Source organism: Balaenoptera borealis, assembly GCF_965194805.1.
Source record: "Balaenoptera borealis genome assembly, chromosome: 7".
Classification (NCBI taxonomy): Eukaryota; Metazoa; Chordata; class Mammalia; order Artiodactyla; family Balaenopteridae; genus Balaenoptera; species Balaenoptera borealis.
Window position 1 is genome coordinate 89,252,066 of NC_138864.1, and position 15,019 is coordinate 89,267,084.

The 15,019-nt window shown below is 42.3% G+C and overlaps 1 protein-coding gene across 10 annotated transcripts in view; it reads right to left on the reverse strand.

Moving 5' to 3' along the window:
- The window catches only part of ELMO1 (engulfment and cell motility 1), a 552,023-nt gene that overhangs the window by 387,182 nt on the left and 149,822 nt on the right, over positions 1-15,019 (reverse strand). For 9 of the 10 annotated variants that reach the window (XM_082399508.1, XM_082399510.1, XM_082399509.1 and 6 more), the window contains one exon: positions 6,307-6,357. In XM_082399508.1, coding sequence (XP_082255634.1) covers positions 6,307-6,357 — 51 coding nt within the window. Of the gene's footprint in view, positions 1-1,219; positions 1,355-6,306; positions 6,358-15,019 lie in introns of those variants that run through there. The other variant, XM_082399515.1, reaches the window with a different exon arrangement.

The window sequence follows — 15,019 nt, forward strand, 5'->3', positions numbered from 1 at the left end:
ATGGGTGTGGGCGTGTATCCGGTGGAACGTAAAGGAGAAGAAGAAATATGTCAGATTTGCCCACCACTTTATTTCCGGTACCTAGAACAGAGCCTGGCATTTACCAGGAGTTCAAAAAAATTCCACTAAATGCATGAAGAAATAAATGAATATATATGCACACATATTTGCATAAACACAACCCAAGGAAACAAATCAAGATATGACCCATTGTTATTTATGAATTGTAATACTCTACATAATTTTTTGTAGCAAGCTTCACTTTTCAAATATTCCGTGAGTCTGCAATATTTTTATGTTTGGGGGAAAATCTACATTATTAAAAAATAAAATAACCTTAGTTCTGATTTTTCAAGCAGTTAGCCCAACTGAAAAGAGTCTAGCAGCTATATGGGTGATTGTATCAGATAGTAAGTTTTATTTTCTGGCATTGTCCTAAGGATAGAAAACAAGTTTCGCCTTGAGCCCCTCAAACAGCTCAGTGTGACTGCCTAATGTCCTGGGCTGAGAAAGTTCTGGGCCCAGGCTCAGAGGGAAACAGCCTCCGAGTGATCACAGGTGGACACAGAACAGATATGTATGGTAGAAGTGTGCCAGATATTTACCATCTCTATTCTTTAAGGTCCTACTTAAAATTATTCCCAAGAAACTTCCAGAATGGTTCTGGGTCTGTGATACCAATTAAGAAGTAATCTAAAATGTCTTTAGGATCACAGGTTTCACAGATATTTTCAAATGTACACTCAATATTGCCCAGCAATCAGACTACGCTTCCCTGTGTCCCTCCAAAATGACTCCTTCACACCTTTTCTTCTCTCCTTAAACTCCCCCATCCCCTGCTTCCCTCACACCAGTGATCTTGCCTCACATTTTATTGAGGAAATCAAAGCAATCAGCCAGGAGTTCCTGCACCTTCCTACTTCAAAAAGCACAGCCAGAGTTCCTTCATCTTCCTATTTCCAAAGACACGGCCCAGGGTCTCTACTCTCACGCTTTGCTTCTTCCTGATTCTATGCACCTGGCCCCTGTTTCCTATCCAAGGTCAATCTTTCCCTGCAGCTCTAGAGCCCTTACCCTCTCACCTTCTCAGGTATTCTGCTTCTATTTTGTCCCCCTTTCACCCGTACATCAGTTTCTCTCCCTGCAGTGGATCATTTCCAGCTGCAAACATCTCTAATAGGTCAGTCCTGTCTTAAAAAACAAACAGAAATGTACAAACCTTTGTACATTGAGCCAATCAATTCACTTCCAGCCGGGCCCTCATTTCACTGCTTCCACTCTCTGCAAAAGTTCTGGAATAAAGAGTGGGTCTAAAGCTGCAACTCACCTCACCTCATACTCTCTCTCCTCCTCACCTCCACGAGGCTTCCGCCCTCACCGCTACCTACGCGGAGAGCGGCTCCATCATGCTACCAACACGTCTGTGCAGCACACCCGCCTCGCTCATCTGATCTTCCTACTGTCTCAGCAGCCCTCAGCACACCTAAGTGTTCCTTTCCTTCTCCTTGAGGCACTTTCTTCTGTTGGCTTCTTGGCCAGCTCCGCCTCCAAACCTGGGAGTGTGCCCAGGGCCCTGCCCTCCCTGTGGCGGACAACCTCACCCAGCCCATGGCCTTCCACGCCACGTACCTGTGACGGCTGGCACACCTGTATTCTCCAGGCTGCCCGACACACATTCCTAACTGCCTGGTTGACATGTTGTGCTCACGGGCACGTAACAGGCATCTCGAACTCTTCATTTTCCCCTTCCCAAACTTTCTATTCCAGTAAACAACACTACTGTTTATTGTGCCCAAGTACCGGGCCATCCTCGCAGCCTCTCTCAAGGGGCACCACATCCAAAGTATCAGGAGGTGCTAGGGCTTGCCCTCTAACACTCCTTCAGACCCTCCATGTCCTTACAACGCAGGCAGCCCGCACCATCCTCATCTCCTGCCGGGACTGCTGCACTGAACTCCTAACCCGTCCCCCTGCCACCTACAATCTGTTCTTGGGCAGCAGCCAGAGTGATCTTGTCACTCCTGTGCCTAAAAGCCTCCACCGGCTTCTCTCTAAGTTAGGCTCATAGGGCAACGGAGAGAAATAGAACTTAAGACAGCTTACAATTCTTTTCAAGTTTCTCAGCTCAGTGGAGAGAAACTGGTTCCAAAAATTTTAATGGCCTCCCTGTTAAGAATCTCTGATAACCTGAATCCACAGAGTGACTGAGATAACACTGTTTTTCTTTTTGCCAGGGTAACTGGCCCCCAAAATCAGTGTGACAAGCCCTCTGACCCAGATGCCTCTAATATCATTTCCCCAAACGAGAGAGAGCAGAAAGGCAGGGTTATGCTTAGAGCTGACAAAGCAACAGTAGATACTTGATGAGCAGTTTTATTTAACATGTCCACACGGGCCAAATGAGGGATAAAAGGCAAGAAGAGTTCAGGTCACATATAAAACGGCTCTTAAAAATCTAATAGTTTGGAATACTGGAATGGTTTTAGCATGGAATGTTATGATTCACCTCTTGTATACTGTAGTGACATTATGATATGTATTTGTGTATTTATTTAATTAAAAATAATACCAGCACATGGTATAGAAATATGTAAGCACTACCAGAAGTTATAAAATGATAAATAAAGTTAGCCTAATGTTAACAGTTTCTTGTGTTATCCCTTGAGAATCATTTTTATCCTTCTATCAACATACATACACCTCCTTTCCCTGTGCATAATGCTGTCACTCCACACACAATGTTCTGCAACCTGCTTTTGCACTTAATAATAAAATTTTAGATGCCTCTGAGGCGGCACGTGACACATTCTTTTTTATAGCTACACAGTATTCTATCATATGGTTATTACCTAATGCATTTAACTAGTCCCAACTGACAGACAGTTAACAGGTTTCAGTTTTTGATTACTGAAAGCAATGACGCATACAGCCCTGTATGGGTGTGTATGGTGTGTGTGTGTGTGTGTGTGTGTGTGTGTGTCCTTCAGTGCTTTTGTGAGTCTATCTATTGGATAAATTCCCAGCAGTAAAATTGTTAGGACAAAGACATATGTATTTTAAGCTTGGGTGGATACAGCTAAATTGCTCTCCAAAGAGGCTGTACCAATTTATACTCTTGACACCACAGCGTCTTTGCCTCACACCTTGATTATCTAGGAGTGTAGATTTTCATCTCTTTTGAGAGAAAGATTGAGTTTTTTCTTTCATATGTATCTGTATCTATATAGATCTATACAGCTATAGCTAAATAGCCATATATAGATCTATATAGATCCATCTAACTATATATATCTATAGATAGACTATATGTATAGATTTATAGATCAAGAGAGAGAAAGAAATCATTTTTGTTTATAGCTTTTGGCCATCTGTTTTGGGGGCAGTTCATTTATTCATAAGAGATCCTGCAAATTGAGGAATTAGCCCTCTATTTATCATGCATGTTGCCAATTGTTTTCCTTAATTTGCTGTTTTTGACTTTGTTTCTGGAATTCTTTCCAAACATGAAGGTTTTGTAGGGTTGTTTTTATTTTTTGGTAGTCAAATTTATCAATCTTTTTCTTTATGACTTCTGGGTTTTGTGTCCTACTTAGAGTGGCTTTCCGCACTCCAAGACTACAAATATATTTACTGTGAAAACTTTTTAAAACAAAAATTTCAGGAAAGTGAAAACAATGGTCTGGGAATGCAAGCTTCTTCTAATAGGAACAATAGCCAAAATTTATGTAAAATGTGTTTTATGCAACGTGTGACCTCAGGTTAGATTTCCACAGGTATTATTATCATGGCAGGTACAAGGGAACACTACTTAGCTGCACAATCTGAAGGTCTCCAAACCCTGAAATGCTCAGAAATTCACACACATTTGCACACATTCCCTGAGTATGTTCATGGCTAGATTTTCATGATACTGGAGAGATGGATAGGGATAGGACACCTAAAAAAGATACATGTTTAAGATGGTCACTAGAGAGATTGTCTAAAGATGTGCAATGCAGAGGAAGACGATCAGCCAAGTGTTGGACTTTTAAAAGAATAAAAATGCAGGTTTTTTTTTTTCGATCTTCTCTTATTAATGCCCTATTTTGTTAGGAACAACCCAGAAAGGATAGTTCTATATAGAGGGGGACTGAAAATAAATCCATCAACAAAAATACCATCACTGATAGAGTGGTGGTGAGACTCAGCACAGCTGCACATTGCCTAAAACAAGAGTGTGTGTATGCATGTGTGTACGAGTGTGGGCATGTGTGCGTCTTTTCTGGCTACCGGGAGAGTTCAGCTGAGGTAGATGAAAGGACTTGTAAAAGCTAGCACAACACTGCTTGCCAGTTTCTTTACGGTACTCTAATACCTCCTAGCAAATTTAATAGAGACAGCTATTTTTTTAAAATCTATTTTTATTGTGTATGTAAAAAGTGAAAGAGTTAGCATCTGCTGACCCATATTTTTCAGTCAAACACAAAATAATTTTTTAAAAAATCTACCAGCAACAAGTGAAGTTCACAGATCCAAACTATCTTGATTACAGAGTAATTCCCAATTCTATACCCTGTGGCTACAGTCAAACCATAAATGCTTACTTAAAGTGCACGTGCCTGGACCCTATTCCTAGATATCATTATTCAGCTTCTCTTTAAAGGCTCAGACATCAGCATTTTAAAAATTCTACCAATCATTCAGGTTTGGGGACCACTGTCCTCTGGAAAATGTAAACCAATCTCTTGTAGTGAATTCCATCGTATAATATTGCCTTGTGCACTGGCTTTCACATCTCTCCATTCACCGTGCTGGGTATATGAAGAGCACAAGCTCCATTGTCCCCAGTGATGCCAAGTCATGCCATGGTGTTAGTACGTTGACTTTCCAGATGCTGACAAACTCCACCCTGCCAAACACCTAACGTTCTTTCAAGGAGTAGCTTAGCGCTGCAGAAATTTTGTTCATGAACCCGTGGCAAATAAAAAAGAGAACTGACTTCATTTAGTGAAGGCCTAGATTTTTTTTAAAAAAAGCAGTGCCTTTCTAATTCTGAGATGGAACAAAAGGCAAGGTGTACTCTTTCTGCCCATCAAGCAGATGAATAATTTCAGCAGGATAAATAGGAACTACGAAACCCAAATGAAAACCATGGTCTCTAAAGGTCAAATTAACATGAATTCATGATGACTAAAGCAAGAAGATCAGTGCTAAGGCAGACAAAAATGTCTCAGCCCATCATGTAACCACTGAAAAATGAGTATGAATGATAATTCCCATTAAGTGGAAAAGAAGGTACCAAAAAGACAGTTCAGCCAACGCCAGCAGCATATTCTTATGGAGTCCATCACTGTGTTTAGGCTCAAAATGTTACTGGGTAAAATGTTCAGGAGTCTGTAAGCCTCTCTAATGTAATTTTCGACAAGAAGAGTTTGTGGTGGTTACAGTACCCACAATTTAATTTTAGCCAGATGCTTTTCCCAATTTTTAAATTTATTTTTAGCCTACCACATGGCTTCAGTGGAAACTGAAAATGAGAGCTAGACACAGTTTTCATCACATATGCAGAGTGAAAATAGTAACACTTGGTGTATTTTGTGCAGATTATTTTTTAGGAAAGCGATAAAATGCACTGTGAAAAATACGTAGTTGAAATATGCTAATGTTACTACCCAAAGTATCTATAAGCCAGCAAGAAAGATCAAGATAAGCAACATAGTTGGCTAGAGTAATCTAAATATACTGTAGCATTTTGTTTAGCAGCTTTTATCTGGAAGACTTTAAAGTGTTTTTTTTTTTTTTCTTCTAGAATCAGCTGTCGGTGAAAGCGTAAGTGGCAAACATTTCTTAAACTATATTTTTATGAATTGTCATAATGACTGACCAAAACTAGAAAATGCTTAAACACTCTCTTTCACACACAGACACACCCTCTGACTTCAAAGGGAAGTAATGTGCTGTCTCTAGTTTTGTTTCCTTTGTTTGTTGTCGCCATTTGTTCAGATGGCCTTAGGTGGAGCTGTGGACAGGCAGGTAAAACCCATCAGTACAGCTGAGTTATCCCATCTGTAATATGAGAATTGCTGAGATGACCCCAAAACTCAAACTTTAAGGTCAATATACTTGCACATAACCTGGAACAAAAACTGCCCTTTCTGTAATGGGAAATAGAAGGAGGGGCATTCTTGCCAGTCCAGAATATGAGGACCGTCCAAAGATCTTTTGTTTCACACAAAAGTCACCGTGAAAAATTAACATCCCATAATCCCTTTAACAAACTGCAGATCAAAGACTTTACTAGAAAGCTACAAACAAAGATCAACTTACTGGAGATGTGGTTAATCGAAGGATAGTGCCATTTTTTATTTCATTGCGATTCTGGAAAAGAAAAAAAAAATCTTTGTAAATCTTCAAGTGGAAGCTTGGGAAAGAAGAGAATAAAGGTAAATATAATCTAGCAGAGACTCTATATAATAAGCATTCATATGATTCAGTTTATTCTCACTTGAGTAATTTTGAGTTATTTCACAAAGAACTTTAAACTGGGTCCCAGATGTATTAACTTTAATTTTTTTCCCTTCAATTCTTTTTGTTTAATTTAATTTTTATTTTATTTTGGAGTATAGTTGATTTACAATGTTGTGTTAGTTTCGGGTGCACAGCAAAGTGATTCAGTTATACGTATACATATATCCATTCTTTTTCAGATTCTTTTCCCATATAGGTTATTACAGAATAGTGAGTAGAGTTCCCTGTGCTATACAGTAGGTCCTTGTTGATTATCTATTTTATATATAGTAGTGTGTACATGTTAATCTCATATTGTTAACTCATCCCTCCCCCCCACCCCCGACCTTTCCCCTGTGGGAACCATAAGTTTGTTTTCAAAGTCCATGAGTCTGTTTCTGTTCTGTTTCTTTATACCAAGTCATGGACAGCATTCAGTACAGAGGAAGTGAATATAAACCCAGAAAACAGGAATACGGGGCCCAAGGATAGCAATCAAAAAAAGCAATTTAAAAAGGTTATTAAGGGAATATGACCCAGCAATACCATGCCTACATATACACCCAAGAGAACCGAAACTGTATGTCCACATAAAAACTTGTACATGAATGTTCATAGAAATGTTATTCATAATAGCCAAAAGTGTAAACAACCTGAATGTCCATCAGCAGATGACTAGATAAACAGAATGTGGTAAATCCATATAATGGAATATTATTAGGCCATAAAAAGAAATGAAGTATTGATACACACTACCACATGGATGAATCTTGAAAACATCAAGTGAAAGAATCTAGAGGCAAAGGCCACATATTTTATGATTCCATTTATCAGAAGAGGCAAATCCATAGAAACAGGAAGCAGATTAATGGTTTCCAAGGGCTGGGGGAGGAGGATTTGGGAGTGAGTGCTAACGGGTGCAGGGGTTTTTGGGGGGTGATTAAATGTTCTAAAATTGATTATGGTGATGACTTCAGAAATCTGTGAACATAGTAAAATCCAATGAATCGAACACTTTATAAGGTGAGTTTTTAGGTACATGAATTATATCTCAATAAAGCTCTTCTTTTTTAAATGAAAGGTTAGAAAGGAACCTGGTTTCTTAACATTTGCTGGTCCCTACTGCATTTTGCCTTGAAGTTAAGAACAAACAGCATAAATGAGCAGGTCCCAAATCGGTCCATCTCCACTTGGCAAGTGTATTTGTGGTGAGTGTCTTGAAACTTTGACTTAGCATCTTTAGCACTGAAGGGAGAATTTCACTGGTAGTTTTCTCTTCTGCCACCAGAGTACGCACCATGCTCAGCTTTCAGGAGTTGGCCTTCTGGGAGTCACACCACCACATCCCTCACCCTGGAGCACTGAGGCCAGGAGGTTGATAAAGTGCCTTGTGGGCCCTTCTCCTGTACCATTTCAGACAAGTCCCAAGCTAGAATTTGCTCAGGATGCAGCAGGCACACTGAACTGGTGGGAAATTTCTCAGGATGAGATGCCAAAAACACACAGAACACTCACTCTCCCCCTCAGCCAATTCTGACTACTTCTTGGAAAATGAATTTTGTAAAAGAATTATCTGAAAGCGAACAGGCTTCAGGCCGATACTCTCTCCCAAAGAAAACCTAATCTGAACGTTTTATACTGAGTTCAGGCCTGAAAACTCCATACTGCCAGATCCAAACCTTCCTCGGGCAATTTCAGCGCAATCTAGAGCATCCCCAGCCAGACACCCTGGGCCACCTCTTGAGAGAGCAAGGTCCTCGTTACACCAAGTGTGCAGGCAAGGGCTGAAGAGCCACCTGGCAGCCAGGCTCAGGTATGAGATGGTGAAATGAATTTCAGTCTTTTAGAAAAAAAACTCCTTTCAACTCTAAAGTTCTATGCCTCTATGAGAACTGGAGAGGAAGACCACAAATAGTAATTATAGAATTAAGGAAGCCGAACACATAGCATACCTCTTTCCTGTCAGGTTCTAAATGAAAGAGAGTCAGAAGATGAAAGACTAAAATACCTCCTTTATTAGTGATTATAGAACACAAGGCTGAGAGTGAGAACCAGCAGACGGATAACTAAACCCTCAGATGAACATACCCGTTGAGGTAAGACCAAAGGCAAGTTCCTTCCCAAGAGGAAAAGGGGGCCCAGTTTATTCTTCCCAAATAACGAATCAAGTAGGGAAAGAGGGTATGAAGAAACCAGGAGGGTTTAGCAATAATCTCTCCTCATGAAAATTAGGAGTGACGATGAGGCATTCCTAATAAAAGCAATAAACTAACATTTATTGAAAGGCACTGGGGTGAGGGTTTTTGGTTTTTGTGGGAATGCTTATTTAACCATCATAATAACTTGATGCTCATTTTAAAGATAAGAAACCAAAGCTACCAAGAGGATCAATTATTTGCCCAACATCATGGAGGGGGAAGGGCGGACTCACACTCATCAGGGTGGGGGGCATATCTGACACCAGATGCTGTGCTCTCCCTGGAAAAGGTAAGAAGATCTAGATCCTGCATTTATCTTCGAGGGGGGAGCTCATCCCCTGGTCAACATATATGAGAGCAAAGAAGTAAGAATGGTATTAACAAATGCTCTGCAGATTCCCAGGTGTTCCCTGGGATGCCCTGGGCACGGGGCACCGGGGGGGAGTATGGCCGGGGTGACCTCAAGCAGTTGACTTCCAGGCCCCCATGTTGGCTCCTGCAACGTTGACTCCTGACTTTCTGGGACCCAAGTAGGAGTTCTTTGAAGAAAGGGTCTTGAGGACTGTTTAAAACAAAAGCAGTGTTAAAACCACTGACAGGCAGGGCTGGGTTCAAACGACCTCCGTCTCGCACCAGCTGTGTGTGCTCAGTGCGAGCTACTTAACCACTCTGATCTAAGTTTTCTCTTCCCTAATATGGGAAGAACAAGTCATTGCTTAGAGAATGTAGTAAGAACCAGAGGTGACAGATGATCTGTGCCTGGCCTAGAACTGGTTCAAAAATGAGAGCTATCGGGACTATTACACCGAGAGCAGCACGCCTCCCTACCCAGTCGGCAGTCCATTTGCCCTCTGTCTCTTCCTTTTCCCTAAAAAGATGTTTCTTAATCAGCATTTTGTATTTTGGAATAAAAAAGATAAGTAGAAGAGCCACTATTATATGCATTAAAAACGTTCAGGTCCCGACAGAAAGGTAGATCAAACTGAAAGAAATAGGCAGTGGTAGACATCTGCTTCAGAGACTATTCTATCAGGAAAATCAGCTGGATTCCACCTCATCTGCCACAGACTGATGACACCCTCTGCTCTCCAAGGCTGCCTGACTTGTGATGTAGACAAAGGAAAAGGCTTGGACTTACTCTTAATTTCAAAAGTTCCATCCAGACACTGCAGCATCACTTAAGAGTTGGATTTCCAGATAGGACCGTCTCAATTGGATCCACATTTCACTTCCTACCCGGGGAATCTGCTACAAGTGACACGGCTGCCCTTTGTGTCAGCTTGTTCAGGTGTAAAATACGGAGAGCACCTGTCTCCTAAGGCTGTTCTGAGGATTAACTGAAATAAGCCATTTAAAGTGCTTAGAACAGAGAATGGCAAACACCTTGCAAACACGAAAAAAAGTTAGCTGTTTATCATTAGTGCAAAAATAACATCTAAAAAGCACAGTGCTGCGTATGCTTGTTTGTTTTTAGCTAGTCTCTATATGTAATCCAATCAGTAAAAATAATAGTGCCATCTGTGTTATCCTGAGTCTGAGACTTTAGGAAGTCAGCAGCACATATCCAGCAGAATAACAGTTAGCAACTGTACGCCTCTTCTATCAGCAGACCAGCATGGCTGAGGAGGGGGTCTGGCACACAGCGTGCTCCGCATCAAAGGCTGGGGAGCTGCCACTCACTCTTTTATCATAGTCTCAGGCCTCTAGGTCTGTTTCAGAGGGGCCTTCTTTGATGCAGTCCTCCAAGCATTCAATAAGGGCTGTGTGTGTGTGGTGGGGGTGTGTGTGTGGGAGGGGTGTTTAGGTGTGTGTGTGTGTGTGTGTGTGTGTGTGTGTGTGTGTGTGTGTGTGTGTGTGTGGTTGTGTGATTGTACTTCCTATCCTGTCCATTGGCTGCCTCCCTCTACCCGCTGACCATCACCTCTCGTTGAACCCTGACCAATACACCTCTACCTGCCGAGACGCTGCCACAGCTTGGCCTGGCACTGTTCTCCCTTAGTGAGGTGACTAATACACTGGCCAGCCTTGCCTCATCAACAGGTTATGCCACTGACCTTTGGGAAGCAGCTTTCAACAGAGTCAAGGTCACCTCTCTCGAGCCAGACAAGGAACACCACTAAATGACATATAAAAGCACATGGGGAAGGAACAAAAAAAAAAGTGAACTCCCTCCCTTCAAATGGAGAGGGGGATTCTGCAATAATGAAGAATGTATCCATCAACTCACAGAGCCAAGAAGCTGTCCCATGCCCCTCTCTAGGAAATCAGTCTTTAATCTCCGATTCTCATGGGATCTTCATACCATTGGCTTTAGAATCACCATGAGTATTAAAATGCAGATTTCTGGGACTCCCCAGCTCACCAAGCCCACACTCAGGGACCTGGGACTCTATATTTTCACTATGCTCCCAAGTAATTCTGATGTACAATAAAGTTTAGAATCATCCCAGTCTAATTCATAAGACTATGCATCACATTTAGAGTAAGTATTCTGAATTTCGAGGTAATAAAGTGAGGCAAACAAGACTAATGCCAGCTCCTCAAAACTGAGGAGGAGAAAGCAGCAGAAAGAACATTTCTGCGGGGTAATGTCCTAACGGCACACAATGCACGGGGAGAATGACAAGGGGCCCAGTGAAAGCTCGCTAAAGCCCCGCTGTCCCATTTACTCCTACCCAGCAGTGGCAGACTGTACTAGTCCCTGACATTCACAGGCGTCTCGATAGGATGTCTTTGTGTTTCTTCACAGAACCAGCTCAGTGACTCGGCCTCTGTGTGGACTGGATAATAAGATCCTGCAGAAAAATGTCACTGTTGTCATATTTTTCCCTCTGAAATTTATCTCAGTATGCCAACTTTCTATGTAGCCAGACAAATTAGGAATCATTCCCTGGTCAGAAATTCCAAATTCTACCCCTCTTCCTGCTACTGAGCGAGGAAAGCAGGAGGTCGGAGGGGGAGGGGGAGGGGGCACTTACACCCCCACAAGTCCAGGAAGCTCCAGGATCTTTTCTTTGGCTTCTTCTTCTCCTCCTTGCTCCGTCTTTGTCTATCACTGTCTCTCTCTCTCCTGATGTGATGAGGCCCTTACTTTGGATGTATTACTAGGAAATAAGGCTGTTCTTTGGATCCATTGCTCAATCATCACAAAGACTGATTTTGCATGTAGACCTGATCCTTTCCATCCTTTATGTGTCCATTTGCATGATCTTCAGATCTTTGGGCTGAAGGAAATAAGTGAGGACCGCATATGACATGCCGGTTGCTAGGTTACAGAGCAATGCCTCTAGATGGAGGACTACAGGTCTAACATTTGAGGAGGAGGATAGAAATACCCTAAAATAAATCTGAACCCGCAAAAGCCAGGAAAAAAAGGCTGAGAGGTGAGGTGGGGAAAAAGGATAAGGAAGAAAGGGTGGCAAACTATTCTAAATGTACATTTTCCATAACTAATATTTCAGCCTTCCCCCGGGGGTCCTTACCACCAGGGACCACATTCCTCCCCCCACTCCTCAGCCCCATATGGCTTTAGCAGCTCAACACCACCCATGGATTTGAAGGATCTTGATTTGATTTCTGTTCCACTCTTTCTTCAAGCCTCTAGCTAGGTTCTCTTCTCAGTTATTGTGTTTCTTTAATCATTTTACGTTTCACAGCACCCACGTACCATTTACACAATTCCCCAAACCAAGAGAAGACAGACAAGACAGGTGTTAAGTAAGATTCTGTTAACTACTAGTTTGTGCTGTGTAAACACAGACCGGAACGCTTTGCTCTCTTTCTACCTGTAATAAGACCTGGGTGGAAGGAGTGGAGCGAAGCGGGTAGACAGCCTGCAGGAGCCCAGGGAGTCCATGGGGTGTGGTGAGCCCAAGGGGAGGAACAGCAGGAGAATGCCTGTCCCCCTTGGCATTTTAATCAACTGCTTGTAGGAGACAGAGAAAAAGAACAGTGTTTTTCTGGAGAAGAACATGCTTATCTTAAAGCAACAGGCACTATTAGATGTTCACTGATGGCTTGAAAAGAGGCACCCTTTTAGAAAGTCAGGGAAGATGCTTGTTTCCTCAGCCACTTTCATATGGCAGGAGTGAGCACACACCTGCCTCTACCTGGTGTCCAGGCCCCAGAACCAAAGGCTCAGGGTAGAACCCAATCCATGTCTGTGTCCCTCTAACATCCTAGGATAAGAATTGACTGAGTCCAATCTGTTAAAAAGTAACAGGACTTCCCTGGCAGTCCAGTGGTTAAGACTCCACGCTTCCACTGCCGGGGGCGTGGGGTCAATCCCTGGTTGGGGAACTAAGATCCCACATGCCACGTGGTATGGCACAAAAAAAAAAAAAAAAGAAGTAATGGCAGGTCACTACTTAGACGGAATCCACCTTGAAGTCAGAGTAGTCAGTCCCTTGAGCACAGAAGGTGAGGGGGATCATTTTGGCGATACAGATGGTGGGATAAGCACCAGCAAAGACACAGTATGAGTGTCAAAGGATGAGGACGTGTATTCACGGACTCTCTTTCACTACAGGTGCTGTGCTGGGAGAACAACAAGGTGGTGAGGACAACTGACCAGCAGGGGTCCGGGAGCCTGGAAAGTGCAGTGAACTGGAAGGAAGGAAGCTCCAGGTTGAGCCTGGACCAACTGACTTCCCATGTGACCTTGGGCAAGTCCATTGGCTTTAGTTTCCTCATCAAAAGAATGGAAGCAAGGGGCCCAGCATCCAAGGTCAATTCTCTTCGCTTCTCTTTTATTCGCAATACAATAAACAAAGAGGAAACATTTAAGACTTTTGAGCATTATGACCAAGGGGATGTTTCAGAGAAATAAATCTGTCAGCAGCAGTGAATTAGAATGGAAAGGGAGTAAGTGAAGGAGATTGGGCAAGGTGGTGGAGGGTTCCAACAACACACAGCTGCCTCCATCACTGCAGGGCTTGGCACTTACTAAGTTAGACCCCAGGCTCCAACCATAGGACTCCTGGCTCGGAGCACCTCCAGTCTCCAAGTTAACAATCCAACAGATAAACCCAAGAACCGAAAAGCTAGTAAGTAATAAGTTGTATGACAAAAATATGTGCCTTTCCTCCCACACATAACTTGAAGGACAGTAAACAGAGACACATTTTTCATGGGTTGTTTTGTAATGTTTAATAAAAGCCTTAAAAATCAAAATCAAATTTTATGAATTTTTCCTTTGGAAACATCAGAGAGGCAGACATTTTACAAAAGATGTCCACTGAAACATTGTTTATAACAGAGAAATACAACTAAAAGCAAGCCCAAGTGTTTCAGTTATTCATTTATTGTCTCTCAACCCTAAATCCAACATTCTTGGCCTCACTTTGTATATTGGAGCTGGACCCTGCAAGCATTTCCCGTTTGCCATCGTAGGAGAATGTTAAGCTTCACAAAAAGAGAACACTGGAATGATCCTGCCTGGTCATAGAAAGGCAGTTCTCTTTTGAGCCACCATTTTAGTAGTAGTAGTAGTAGTAGTAGTAGTAGTAGTAGTAAATGTAGAAGTCCACAGGTCTGATCCACCCTCAGGCCCTACTCCTACCAGAAGCCACTTCCAAGCAGCTCTGCTTACTCAACCTTCCAGCAAGACACACTCCCGTAGTTCAGCACAGGCCTGCATCCTTCATCACTGTGGTGATGCCTCTGTGGTAGCCATGCTGTCTTTGAAGAGCCCTGGGGAAGGGGCCGTGCCCCCTGGGGGGTCTTTAGTTCTTAAATTGTCCTCTCCTCCTCAGACTAGAGGCCACAGCTACTTTGCTACAGCCGCTCCTTCTGGAGACCCACCAGAGTCCTTTTCTACCCCTTTGCTCGCAGTTAACAGATTCCACTAGTTACTGATGTTTAAATTAAATTTCCCCAGTTCAAATAATGATATTTGAACTGTATCCTGACTGAACCCTGACTGATATGCCAAATCTTCCAAATGTCACTTAATATGAAGGAAAATTTAAATAAAAATGGTAAAGCAGGCCAATGATACGTAATATAGCCATTAAAGTGTTGGTATGAAAGAGTGTTTAATGATATGAGAACACGTCACACTGTATTGTGAAGTATGTGGAAGGAAAATAAAAAATGGAGTACGTATTGTGAAGAGAGCTCTCTAAAATGAAGCTGGGGGCCTTTAAGGAAGTGTGACCTATGCACATGTCAGACTGGATGGAATCTGACCTTTTGACCTGATGAAGGGATCCAGACACCTGCCAGAAATTCAAGATACTTATCGGACCCTTATCCTAAAATAACTTGTGATGGTCTATCGACTTTTTGGACCCCTATCCTAAAACAACTTGTGGTTCCTTAAGGACAAATATTTT